General features: G+C 46.8%; 1 protein-coding gene across 1 annotated transcript; it reads right to left on the reverse strand.

Annotated features, from left to right (window-relative positions):
- Positions 1 to 299: 299 nt before the first annotated feature.
- On the reverse strand, positions 300 to 13,563 carry pptc7b (protein phosphatase targeting COQ7 b). Its single transcript, XM_077020449.1, has 6 exons — positions 12,958 to 13,563; positions 9,882 to 10,061; positions 8,687 to 8,885; positions 5,081 to 5,204; positions 4,589 to 4,718; positions 300 to 4,494 (listed from the first exon to the last, which is right to left on the reverse strand). Exons 1-6 carry the CDS (start codon positions 13,157 to 13,159, stop codon positions 4,436 to 4,438), a joined length of 894 nt encoding a protein of 297 aa, XP_076876564.1. The 5' UTR covers positions 13,160 to 13,563; the 3' UTR covers positions 300 to 4,435.
- Between the last annotated feature and the right edge of the window lie 136 nt (positions 13,564 to 13,699).

Here is a 13,699-nt window from a genome sequence, read left to right on the forward strand (position 1 = left end):
GTAACTTACCTTAATGTTGCACTGGGTTCCTGACAAACACCCAAATGAGTCCTTGCACAATACTAACACGCCTCTTCCAATCGACCAATAAGAGCTGGTCCTGTGATGCATGCCGCCTCTGTGATCTGGCCACTCAAGCCTGGTGCTACAGGAGCACAGTACACATCCCCACTGGGTCAAACTAGCTGCCTGCTTGTGGTCTCATTTTTACATCGCACATCAACAGAGAGCAACTTGTTTAAAGCAAATTCAGACTCAAAAGATGAGTGCAAAATCACAAAAATACCAACAGATAGAAGTATAAATACTATATTTTATTTAAATATTTTACAACTTGGAAAACATATTTACAGAAAGGTTTTGCATTGTTACGCTGTACACACACACACACACACACACACAAAGTGTAGTTCTCATTCAAACAGACTTACAAGACCAAGAGTCAACATATCTGCATAAGCACCGTTGCAAATGATCACGAGAGAGACAGGCAGAAGAGAGAGAGAGAAATAAAAAACAAGTGATGTCAAAGGAGGACAGGAATATATTTGAGAAGCATCCCTCCACCGCACCAGGACCCAGTGTTTGAAGCAACACCTTGGGGTCTACCTGCCTCATAAGCCCTTTTTGGATGGAAATTCAGGAGAGTGTTTAAAGGAAAAATGCTTTTTTTTAAGTCAGATCGAGGACAGGAGTACTGATGAGATCTGGAATAGAATGGAATGAAATAGGGCACGTGTGCGAGACAGAGACAGGGGGAAATCAGAGGAAAGGCAACCCGTGTGTGGCGATCAAATCAGTCAGGCCACACACACCCACCAAAAGCAGCATCTCCAGAAGGACATCTCTGCAATAAGGCTACACTCGTACAGGTTTCGTTGGCCGTATAAGAATAGAACACGATGGACGGTCTGAAATTTCTCCATATACATCAATAACTCAGCGAACGCTCCGCTGGTCCCGTCCAAGGGCGCCCTCTGCAGACGGCCGGGGAGAGGGCGGCCGCCATGGTCGTGCTGGTAATATGGCTTTTCTACTTTGGTTTTTCTTCACAGCACGAGAAGCTGAGACAGGCTCCCTACGCATGGCCGCCCTGCTAGGCGTTCTCCACCAGCCCAATGGCTCAGAGTGCTCTTGGAGTGTGTAAGCGGTGAAATCAGCCTGGGGCGTTTTCGCTCACTCACACACACACGCGAAGCAGACATGTAGGAACAATGAGTACAAATGAGACCGCAGTTCCAGGAGATCCTTCCCTAACAATCCCAGAGAAGGACTTTCTGATGGAGGGCTGCATTTCTCCCTTGTTTCATGCCAATTTTAATCCCAAATAAGACAGTGCCCAGATCTGCATCTCACTCCAAACTGCTGTCAATAGTGGACCTAATATGCATTTGTTCGAGGCACAACTTCAAGGTCAAATATAAAGGTGGGCGGAGGCAGATCTACACACGCCGCCTATAAACACAATTTCATCTGCAACACTGGAAACAGGTTTACAATTTCACCATGGGATTTTCAAAGTCAACTCCATGGAACAGAGTACACACTCCCCTTACTTTAAGTACTTTCTTTTAGATGCTTCCAGATCTTGGAGCAAATTTTTCAGTCAATCGTGAATTAATTTCTTTTGATTGCCTTGTTTATAGACAATCATATAAGCGACGGCTTCCACCGCCTTAACCCCCCCCAAGGCAGCACACCAACACGTGTGCTGTGCCAAAATCACAGTGTGTACCTGAACAGTGGTTTGAATATCCCAGGAGTTCCCAGCCCCAGTGACAATGAACCACAGAACCACGATTACATTATGAAACATCCTGAAAAAACACATTCATCTAGACAGTGTTCCTACTCAGGAATCTGACCGAAATTAAACCAGCATGAAAAATAAAACCATACAAATTGACGGGTCAACCATATCACGTATTGCTGTATATATTCTTAATTAGACCAAAATGTACAGATATGACCCATGGGTTTATAAAAATAAAACCTAACAAATGGTAATAAAACATACGGGTGGTGGATATGTCTTTGGTTTTGCAGAGCTTTTTGCTTCCATTCTCTTATTAACAGGAGAAATGAATCCTGGAAAACCAGCCCCAACCCTCTGATGTGGTCTACCTCTGGACTCAGACATCTGCTCTCCCAGACACGCGTGCACGCGTGCACACATGCACACACACACACACTATTAGAAATAGACCCACTCACATGCGCACACAAATAACTGACAAAATGAAAACAGTATGTGAGAAAGTTGTCTAGAAGTCTTTAAAATAATAATAATAATAAAAACTACACCAGACACCCTTTGAACAATCTGCACAACAAAAACGAACATTTATAGAAAACAGTTTACACAATTTTTTTTTTTAATCTTGAGGCGGCTAAAAACAAAGTGTTTATAAAAATAAAATATTTTAATACCTGACCTAATAATTTCATTAAAAGCCTCCCAGGTGCATTTGTGCGCATATAGCCTGCTTCACCCCTCCACTGGCAGAGGCTTGAAATTCAACACGCTCACACAGACGTCGCCCCCTGGAGGCCAAACAAATTCACACAGGCAATGCCCCATGGCTCACCATTAGTTTTCTATCACAGCAATATCTGACTGACAGTTTGGCTATTGTATATGGCAGAGCTACAGCAGCGATACAGCTTCTAGCTCTGCTCCATCACATGTACTAAAGATGGTAATTAACTGATCTGCTCAAGGAGTGGATGGGACTGAGCAGAGAAATGAAGAAAACCATGTTGGAATTCAGGGCACCAAAGACTTAAGAACTGCACTGGTGGTGTGGACATCTTATACATTCATAAACTGTTGCTGTAATTTTCTCAAACTGAACAAATTTCACATCCAGACGTGCATGTCTAGAAGATCAGCAAACCATCCAGGAGCACCCATCAGATATGCCTCTATATGTCAGATATGCCATACCGTGTGTGTGTGTGTGTGTGTGTGTCCCCAAGTAGCCACCGTTCACACCCAGCCGTAAAGTCACTGCACTATCATTTTACAGTTCGTTCATTGCTCAAAAATTGACATCTCAAATAACCAAAACAAGTTTTACATCTCACCTCGCCTCTTGTGCCCTGGAACACCATGGCCCACTAGACAATGGCCACTCCTGCTCAATCCAAAAGAGGGCGGGGTTAGTAGAGCCAGCCGTTAACGCCATCCGCTGAGGTACTGGCCAAATCACCAAGGCACCGCCACTGAACATGGGGACACATTCTGAACACCCTGCCATTGGCCTACAATTACCGCCTTCCTCTGAAGATTACTGCTATTGGTCAACATCTAACCCCTCCCTCAGATCATCAACTTGCCATTGGCCTACAATGAAGCCCTTCCAGTTGAGCCTTAATCTCGCATCGATGTACTACTAAACAGGGGCGTGTTCAGGACACACCTTGACTTGGTGCTCAGAGGGAGGAGCTGACCGTGGTTGGGGGAGGAGCTGACCATTGCAAGATGGGCAGTTTCTCCTCCCCCTTTAACAAGCTCAAGTGGGATTTGTACAGATGAAATATTTTTTTTGAAGAACAGTAATTTTGCATATGAGCAAAACATTCACACACATTTCACCAGACTGTGTGCTGCACTAGTAACAATTTATGGTATGTGGTTCTGGGCAGAGATTCAAACCAGTGCCTTTAGGCTCTGATATTAAGAGGTGCAGACACCTAACGCTCGCAAAATTCTAACGGTGCAAGTCCTTGCTCTGGCGAGATTAGAATGGCACATGTCATTGTGACGCACCAGTGGTGCCAATTCTAGCCAATGAAAGAAAGAAAAACAAACAAGAACAGCTGAAGCATCCGGGAAAAAAAAAAACACACACACACACACACACACACACACACACACACACACACACACACACACACACACACACACACCAACACAGTTAACAAATTCACTGTTCATTTCTTTCTACAACACTCCAACAGTTCACACAGAAGTGTCTTGGGCAGAAGCCCCTTAGGTAAATGCATTTGCTTAGCCCTCTGTACTCTCCCAAACTTACTACTTAACCACAGATGAGAGGAAGAGGATGAGCAAGTTACTCAGACTCCCATAATTCTCTGCCAAGAGCGAGATCATAAAAAAACATCCACACAAATAGCTTCACAGAGAACCTTCATCCACCCACACCAACTAGTTCATGCTGTACTCTTCCTCTGATTGGTCGGAGAGCTACTGAACAATGAAGAAAAGGTTGGGGCCAGGCAGATGCAAAACAGGAAGCAGCAAAGTTTAAAGATACACAGGTGCGAGAGAGACGACAACCTCCAGTGAGCATGCTCAGTCCGTGTGAGAGAGAACCTCCTCCAGTGAGCATGCTCAGTCCGTGTGAGAGAGAACCTCCTCCAGTGAGCATGCTCAGTCCGTGTGAGAGAGAACCTCCTCCAGTGAGCATGCTCAGTCCGTGTATTCTGCCACTATGGAGAGCAGTACGGTGATGTCATCAGGCTTGCCCCCTGAGGAGCAGAGATGGAGAGAGAAATTAGAGAGGCAAACACCAACAACAGGAAATCCCAGACTGCCACTTGGGATCAAAGCTCAGCCACCAACCTCGAACGTTGAGGCCGTTGTCACAGGCGAACTGGGCGAAGGGGGACATGTAGTTGGGGTCGTAGGCGAGGTCCTGGGCCTGCTCGGCGATACTGCGGGCCGTCTGCTGTATGCTGTCGTAGTTGGAGTTCTGGAACAGAGTAACGGTACCATGGTACGGGTGGGGAAAAACACCAGCACACACCTTCAGGACTGTGATGGCAACAGCAGAGGAGAGACCTCCGTCTCAGTCACAGGAATGATGTAAATAATGAACTGGAGCTGGGAAGGTGTTCCTGCTTATTAAAGCTTTATTAGACTAGGTTACATTATGTTGCACTGCTTCAGACTTGGCTTCCTTCATTAACTAGAACCTCTCTGCACGTTATAAAAAGCATCTAAGGGTGCTTAACACTTAATCTCTGTTAAGTTCAAATCATGCATGGGATGTGTCTCTCTCTCTCTCTCTCTCTCTCTCTCTCTCTCTCTCACAGTGTCTCCTAATGGTCTTACCTTCAGCTTCTTGAGCTCTTGAAGGATCATGTAGTCTGGCATGTTGTCAAAGAGGCCATCGGTGGCAGTGAGGATAATGTCACCAAGCTGAACGTCAAAGGAGGAGTTGTCTGCCATTTCAGGACTGAGAGACGGAGAGAGACAGAGAAACTGCCAGTCACGTCGATGCATTTCCTTAAGCCACCTCGTCACACCATTTACCTACATACAAATACCATTTACCATGCAAATTCACCCAACCTTTCTCTTTTTACAAGTCAGCAATAACCCGACATAAAAAAATCCATTTCTGAAAAGAAATAAGTAAATTAGTATGTTATGCATATTAAATGATATTTAAAACAAACAATTAAATTAACTATTAGAGGCATGGCCAGGTTCTCTTATGAAGACAAAGAAGCGTTTTTCTGTGGAAAACCGATGGCGTAATGCTCAACATTAGCACGGTGCCACTTGGACAGGGCTGAAATTCCAGCTGGAGTGTGGGCGTGGCTCCAGGGCAGGACATTGCAGTGGTATGGCGGGGGGGTGCAAGCCACACCGGGTGGGGGGGGGGGGGGGGGGGGACACACTCTGTCCAGCCCAAGTATGTTCCTGGCCTGATCCCAGGTCAGTTTGTCTTCCTGGAAAGCAGAGGCACTGGCTAGCTTCCCGCCTCTGGGAGCTGGCTGGGTGATCTGCTGCTGTTGCCACAGCAAGGTGACCCTAAGGGTCGTGGGAGCACACGTGGGGTCATATAAATAAATACAAAAGACACTCGCGATAAGAGTGTTTGGCAAATGCTGTGGACATAAATAATCTGCTGGAAGGGAAAAGGCCAACCCAAACCTGTGAGAGGTCAAACCCAAGTCCTGCAAAATTAGTCCTGAAACCCTCTCTATAGTCGTTGCCATTTGTATTTACCTGGTCCTCTCCTGTAAAACCTGGGCACACCTTTGGCCTCTCTACATGCCCCCCCCCCCCCCCCCCCCCCCACACACACACACACACACACACACACAGCCTCTACTGTATACGAACAACACACACATGCCTCTCCAAGACCAGAGTCAGTCACACTGGACCAGACCATACTCACTGGATTTCAGGAACAAAGATTCATACATTATACTCGAAACAAGTTAGCCTGATCTGAAGATCAGCTGTCTTAATAAAACATGCAAAATGCTTAAAATGGCAGTTTTTTCTCCACGAAGACTTTAATGAAACAGAGGACAGGAATAAAAATAACATAGAAAAAGGCGTTCCTTTCATTCACATGGAAACGTATTCTGAGAAAAAGAGAGGTATCAGAGAGGCTATAAAGCTGAAGCTGCACCTGCTACCTCACCACACAGCATCAAACATTAAAATGCTCTGCTTAATTTTAGCATCACATGCTAAGCTCAAAGTAGTCACACCCCCTTTAAGACGAGTGGCTGAACTGTAGGGGTTTTGTGGGATGCCTGCACTCTGATTGGTTTATTTGAGTTTGGCCGACTGCCCCTGGCAAGGCAGTAGGAGTGAGCACATGGAATCACATGGCCTTCTCTCTGCCCTTTGTAGAAAATGTCTCACTCGCACACACACAGACACACGACTCTGCCACCAAACCTCACTTGGAGACGAGCAGTTAAAGGAACACAGCGGGCTAATTACAGAAAAGCTGTTTGACCCAGCGTCACCAGGAATAACAGTCCACAGGATCCCCCTACACCGCCATCCCACTGCAAGGTCATGCCGTGATGGCCACTTCAACAGCTCAGCACTGCACTAACCAGCTGGCTAGCCATCGCAGAAGTGATCCAGCAGATCTCTCCAACAGATCTCTAAAACTATATAGATCAGCAGGACAATAGTGCAGGAGATCTACAAACCAATGATCCGCAAGCTGAAGGAAGCATGGCGTCAATTTCTGATTTGCCACCAACATTAAAGTCTTATACATTCTCAGAATGTTGGTATCATCACTTAATCAGCTTCGGTTTCCTGTGGTAATCTAGCACGAGTCTTCCTGCCCTCACCACACACGATGCCAAGACCTCCACTCACATCTCATAGCCAGACTGCTGCAATGCATCGTGGACGGCACGGTCAAAACCCACAGCACACTGCAGCCATCAGACAGACGCGGTCAGAGCGTCAACACGTACGAGACGGAGAGAGCACCACCCACTTGCTGCACCCTTGGCGCATTGGTGGACTGCTTCTTTTATAACTGGTTTTACTGGGATGTTTCTTTTATTTTACCTGGAATGAGGCACAGCCACACTGACACACAAATGGGGCTTTAAAACAATGATCACTGGATCACTGAACTGGATCAATAAGACTGGAAACTTCTGTTTATTCCCAAATGTGGGAGTCCTTTTCTTTACAAACCCATCACGCCCGCTGTCTCCGAGCTGAGGAGAAGCTAAGTGAGGATCAGAAGGTCTGTGGCAGTATGGCCTTCTTACATAGGAGCACTAACTGCAGGGAGAAGACAAGCCGCTGATGTCGTCCAACACTCTGCCCCCCGCAACAAGATTGACGCTTAAATGTAAGAGACCCCGGCTGTTTACATCAGCCCAGTTGTCTCAGGGGCCACCGTGTCAGGTCAGATGAGACACACTGTGTGCATGTGTGTGTGTGTGGGTGTGTGTGTTCTGGAATCCACGAGGATGTAGGACTGCCAGAGGTAGTCCTCACACTGCTGGTGTGTGTTACAAGTGCGATGCTCCTGTTTTAAATCAGCACGACCTTTCACATCAGCACGTGCTATTGCAGAGGCCACGTTTGCAGAGAGCATTGGCTATTTCTGTCTCCAACAGCATCTACCGATAAACAGTACAAAATTATATATTGCTGCTAATGCCATCCCATAATTAAACTGAAAAAATAGGTTATAGCTGGGCTATATTTCTAATTCACACCTTGACAAAAGGTCTAGACTTTGACTTTTTACTATTCATACTATTCATTCATTGGAATCCTCCAAACAGAAGCAGCTTTAGTTTGAACCATGCAAGACAAGCTCACCCTCACAGTTAACGAGCTGTTAACATATATTTTACTATCTTCCCCTGACGAGCAGGCTGCCATAAAGCTCACCCATGTTACCATCTCTGCAGGAATAGTTTTCATTGGGTCTGTATACATGCGGATCACCATGGTGATTTGCTTTCAGTGTGTAATAGCAAGCGTCTGAGCGGCTGTGACCATCACTGGCAACACCACTTCTGCTGTAACTTGAGCTGGAACTGTTGTGAAGCGGCAACCACATACTGGTTTTTGGGTTTAAATCCATTTGCCGGCATATGCCCGCAAGGCGACGTTAAGCCCGCAAGGCGACGTTAAGCCCGCAAGGCGCTGCAGACGCTTCCTCTGTCAACTAAGCCCATACATGGCTGTAGCAGCCATTTTAGAGCAAACTGCACCATTAGGCAGAGCTTGCTGCTACTAGCGCATTATGGAAGCCTATACGAGTCACAAGGCAGCACAAGCAGAAAAGTACATTTGATATGAAGAGTATTGATAATCCAGGAAACAAGTATTGAACTGTTTCAATATGCCCAGTATTGAGATGTCGATATTTTAACACTGGTGAGGAGTATTGTGATGCCTTCTCTCCCAGACTCCACCCACCTGTCACTCAACACCGCCCCCTCCGCCCCTGGTGGGGCGATTGACAGCTGGAAGGGCGTGTTGAAATAGTGCTGCTGCTCGTCAGACCGGTGGACGACCTCTCCTCCCCGGACGACCAGGAACCCAGAGTCGCCAAGGTTACATGTGTGTATCCGATGACTCCTTCGGTCCAGCACCACAATACAGGCTGTGCTGCTTCCTGCAGGGGTGGGACAGGGGGTGGGAAGAAAGGAATGGAGAGAAGAGGAAAGAGAGAGCAGAGGAGAGAATGCATCTGTAAATCAGCAGCAGTGATACACATGCACATGTGAATTTGGGGGTTCAGTCAGACAACAGTTACTGCCATCAGTGGACACGCTGTGCTTTGTCCTGAGCTGTTCCTCTCCTCCTTAACCGTGAACAGCTAATGACACAAACCAGGCACAGAGAGCACATGCTCAGATGATGTGTCTTTAATCCCACACTACTACGGACCCAGAGCACACATATGCCAGCCTCCCCGCCCCCAGCTCACGATAGGCCACACACCCTCGGCCATCTCCCTCAAGAGGGAAGCGATAGGTCTGTTTAGGGGGCATGAATAAGAATCGCATTTCAGATTAATGAATGTGCGCCAAGGAGGCTAAAGATGGCACCCCAGGGCCATCAAAAGAGATTTACAACAGCAGAGAGAGGAAACACCACACACCAGCTCAACGGCGGGCAGCGCCTGCCGCGTGTGGATCCAGACCGAGGCACTAGGAACACCATGGAATATCTGGAGGGGTTCCAGCCCCACTGGCAGCACTCACAGACAAACCTACCGCTCATGGTGGTACATTCTGTTCACTGTGGTTAGGAGGATATTTAGATATTAAAGCAACACAAACTCAAAGCACTTGGCGAACTGCCACTGTGGATAAACTCCTGAAGCTATGGAACAGTCAGAGCTTCTGGGGTTGCTTGATAGAAAAGCTTGGCCAGTATCACCACACATATGTGTGTGTGTGCGCACACACACACACACACTCTATCCGGGCACCCTGCTGACATTTCTTTATTTAATAAACCAAAACAATATGCAAGTGAGTCACCAAATGTGGGTGACTCACCAAATCTTTGTGTGTGGGTGGGTGGGTGTGTGTGTGTGTGTGTGTGGGGGGGGGGGGGGGGGGGGGGGGGGGGGGTGTTTGTGCGCATAGGTGTGTTCTCTTACCCAACAGGGGCACTTTGTTCTGCAGGAGCTCGTAGTAGGCTGAGGTGAGGATGCCCACAGGACTAGTTGGGGTGAACCGACCCTCTCTCACCAAACGCTCACACGTCCGCATCAAAGTGGCAGAGAACTGGGACGGATCCACGCCGTAGTCCCGCCATCCACCCACGCCATCCGCTACGCCTGTGGGGTGGGGGTAGGGGGCAGTGAAAGAGAAGGAGGGGGTGTAACTGGAAGTGTTCTAAATTGTAAAGACACACACAGATGCACGCATGAATGCAAACCCGCCCATATGCACGCATGCAGACACCTGATACCACTGTTTTGTAATGCAAATCCATGACAGTCTTATTGTGTGTGCAGACAGTGCCTCAACATGGCATCTGTAGGACTGTGATATCAAGCTGCCTCCTCACACACCTGTGCCACCCAGCAGACTAACCAACCTCACTCATGCAACAACTAAGTAAACCTTTCCAAAGTGACCTTTCTGAAGTGCAGGAAAGACAGTGCTCAATTCCTGTACTCTCCGGTTTAGGCCAGCCTATTAAACAAGAGAATGCCATTTCAGCTACAGCCGTCCAAACATTTGTCTCCCCCACAGGACTATAATAGAAAGAGGCTGCTATAAACGTCAAGCAGGAAGGGGTCATATCCCCAATCACTGGGTCAAGACTTGACTGCCATTGCATAACCATAACACAAAACGTCACTGGGAACAGAAGGGAAAGGAGTGAGAATGAATGAACAAAGTGACAGGGCCCCAGATTTTTCCACTCATAGCAGGGACATCCTGAGCGAGGGAGAGAGAGAGAGAGAGAGAGAGAGAGAGAGAGAGAAGTACAATATACTTTGTTCATTTATCATGCCAAGTTTATGATGGCCACTTTTGGAAGGTTCCTTCCGGCCCCGCAATCAGACGTTTGTGTCGTATGGTAATAACTAATGTTGCACGTGACCAATAAAGCCACAAGGGAAAAAGCACCATGACTAAAAACATTTTACAGGCCAAGCTTAAATATTTTACTGCTCAAGTTGTGATTCTCAGTGCTAAGGGGAGCATGAACTTAAATGTGGCGTAGTGCAGAGGTGCCAGGGACCTGTTTGGGGTGACCTGTATTAGGAGTCAGGACCTGTGGCAGGCCTCTGGTTTATTTAAAGCACCGTCTTTCTCAGGACATTTGCAAAGGCCTGACGGAGACAAATTTTAGGCTAGATGTACTGCAGTCCAGCTATTTTGGTGACAGTCCAGACATACAGGTCACAGCAGGTTAGTGCATACACTGCGACTTCCATATGAGACGCTATAAGCAACGGTGTGCAAGGTCTCAAAGCTAGAGTGGCCTGCATGGCTCCTTCCACACCACGGGACTTTCCATATAAAATGCCACGTGAGAATCCACGGGGAAGACCATACAAGGAGTCGGACCAAGACTTATGCAACACACACACGAATACAAAATAGCGTCCAATTTCAACACCCAGACGGGACAATGCCAGGCCAAAGCACGAGGGTTGTCATAGTGACCACAACATAAACAACTAAGCCGTGTCTCCACATGCCTAAACACGGCGAGACGGTGGACTGCAGTCCAAGCGCACAGTGAGCAAATAACACCGCAACGAAAGCGCCAACAGTGCGTGCGGAGGAGAGTCTGAAAGCACGCATGGCGTTAGCGGCCCCTTTACCGAGCTGTATCTCAGAGTGACAAATGTATTCCACAAATAAATATTTTGAAGCAGCAGGGCGCTTTAAAGCATGTTTGCAAAAGGAAGCTCGAGAAGCACCACCACATGCGCGCGCTCGGCGGAGTCTCACAACAGCTGGCTCGCGCTCACCCACGTGGCACGTATTGAGCTCTCACAAAAGGAGGTTATGCCGGAAGCAGAAAACGCAACAGAAAAGTCCCTTTGTTTGACCACGTTTAAGGTTTAAAATTATATACAAGACAGACAGCGATAGTTAACCCTAAATGTTAATCTTAACAGCAGGATTTTATGTTGAGATTTGTTCTGGAATAAACCAACGAGAATAAATAAGTCAGTGAATAAAAAAATTACACGGGCATTTTACAAAACAGCCCTTGCACCGCATGATTGTAGATAAAAGCCCGAGTGTATAAAAGCTTCAATTCCAATATGTCCGATAACCTGTTTCCAGTTTGTCCCGAGATAGCGCACTGACAACTTAAGCGTGCCATTGAAACGTAGGTTTCTCCAACATGGCTGCTTCCATACCCAACCATTCTGACCTTTAAAAGAAACTCTGGCCATATTAACTAGAGCCGTGTCGACGCACAGAAACGTTTATTAAACACAGTTAAAACGCAATACTTTCACCGTCTGGGACAATTTTGCATTCTCGCCGGTTCTTTTAAAACGTTAATATGATACCTTTGCAAAACAGCCAAATTTTGGGACGTTAGCTACTACATATCGTCTTAACAGAATGGACATAAAAAAGGAAAGAAAGAAAAATAAAAAGAAAGGTGTGAGGTGTAAGAATAGTTCGTATTTTGATGCTAGTATGTTTACATCCACACCGTTCACGTCTCCGCCGCTAGTTGTGCCTAGAGGGCTCGTCCTCGGACACTTCTAGGTCAAAGGTCAACTCAGAAACCCAGTCATGCCACAGTGGTCATTTAACTTCGTTCTTAGCTTTACTCCGATAGTTCATGGGAAAACGGAGAAAGGCTAGTAGGATAGAAGACGGAGGTTATTTCAGGTGAGGGTAGCCCTGCTGTTCCCATGTACTCCGCTAATACGACTAGCTAACGTTGGCTATCGTTTGACATGATCACGTTGGCAACACCGCATACTTAACTATATTGCTTTAACCCGTGAAGGTCATTCAGACGAGAGACTCAAACTCATGATGGTTCGGAAAAATGAACAGCTTTTACGCAAAGGCCTTGTTTTTTTATGCAATCCGTTTAAAGTTTCAATTGATACCAATAAACGAAACAATGAACTCGTTTGTCCGTTGTAGGTAGAGTAAGTGTGATGCACATGTAGTTAACTAAAGAGACCAACGTAAATGTCAGCAATGGCTCTTGAACCTAGTTAGGTAGCTACTTACCTAAAACATCTGCGGATCTGTGCCGGGCGATGAAGCACGCATCGTCGCCGTAACACATCCCTTTCTTCAAGATTCCTTTGCGAAAATCTTTCCCGAAACCGCAGCTCGCTGTAACCAGGCTATAATCCCGGCCATCTGTCTGAGAAAGTCCACCCAAGACAGCCCTGGCAACAATCCTTCCATAGGAAAGTACAGATAACATCCCCTATGCGTTAGACTAACGTATACCTGCTAACCCCTTCAGCTGCTATACTAACCGTGCCCGTGTTAACCGACAAGTAACGCCGCCTGTATCTACCAACATTCGGCTGCAGTCGCTTCTTATGGGCTAGCTAAACAATCTGACAATTATATAATATTTAACAATTAAAATCGCAATAAACTTTTGAGAAATGCCCTCGTGTCTTTGGAGAGCGCCGATCGGGTGAAAGAGAGCGATGTTTAGGTTGTAGCTGATTCCGCCGACAATGTTCCTGCACATTGCCCTATGCCACAAGACATCTTTCCGGGCTCTCACGCGCTTGCGAACAAACACCGGGGTTCAGAACTAGAATACATACGGGTCCTACACCCGTGTTAGGAACATACGGGTCCTACACCCGTGTTCGGAACTAGTTTACATACGGGTCCTTGAGTCTTGTGACCGCCTGACGTCACACAGAGCGTAGCAGACGCGCAGGTCTTGTGCTAGTACTATAAGGTTTCTGTTGGTATGTCTAATTTAACAAGTAGGGCCGTACAA

This window comes from Brachyhypopomus gauderio, chromosome 10, assembly GCF_052324685.1.
Source record: "Brachyhypopomus gauderio isolate BG-103 chromosome 10, BGAUD_0.2, whole genome shotgun sequence".
NCBI classification, from domain to species: Eukaryota; Metazoa; Chordata; class Actinopteri; order Gymnotiformes; family Hypopomidae; genus Brachyhypopomus; species Brachyhypopomus gauderio.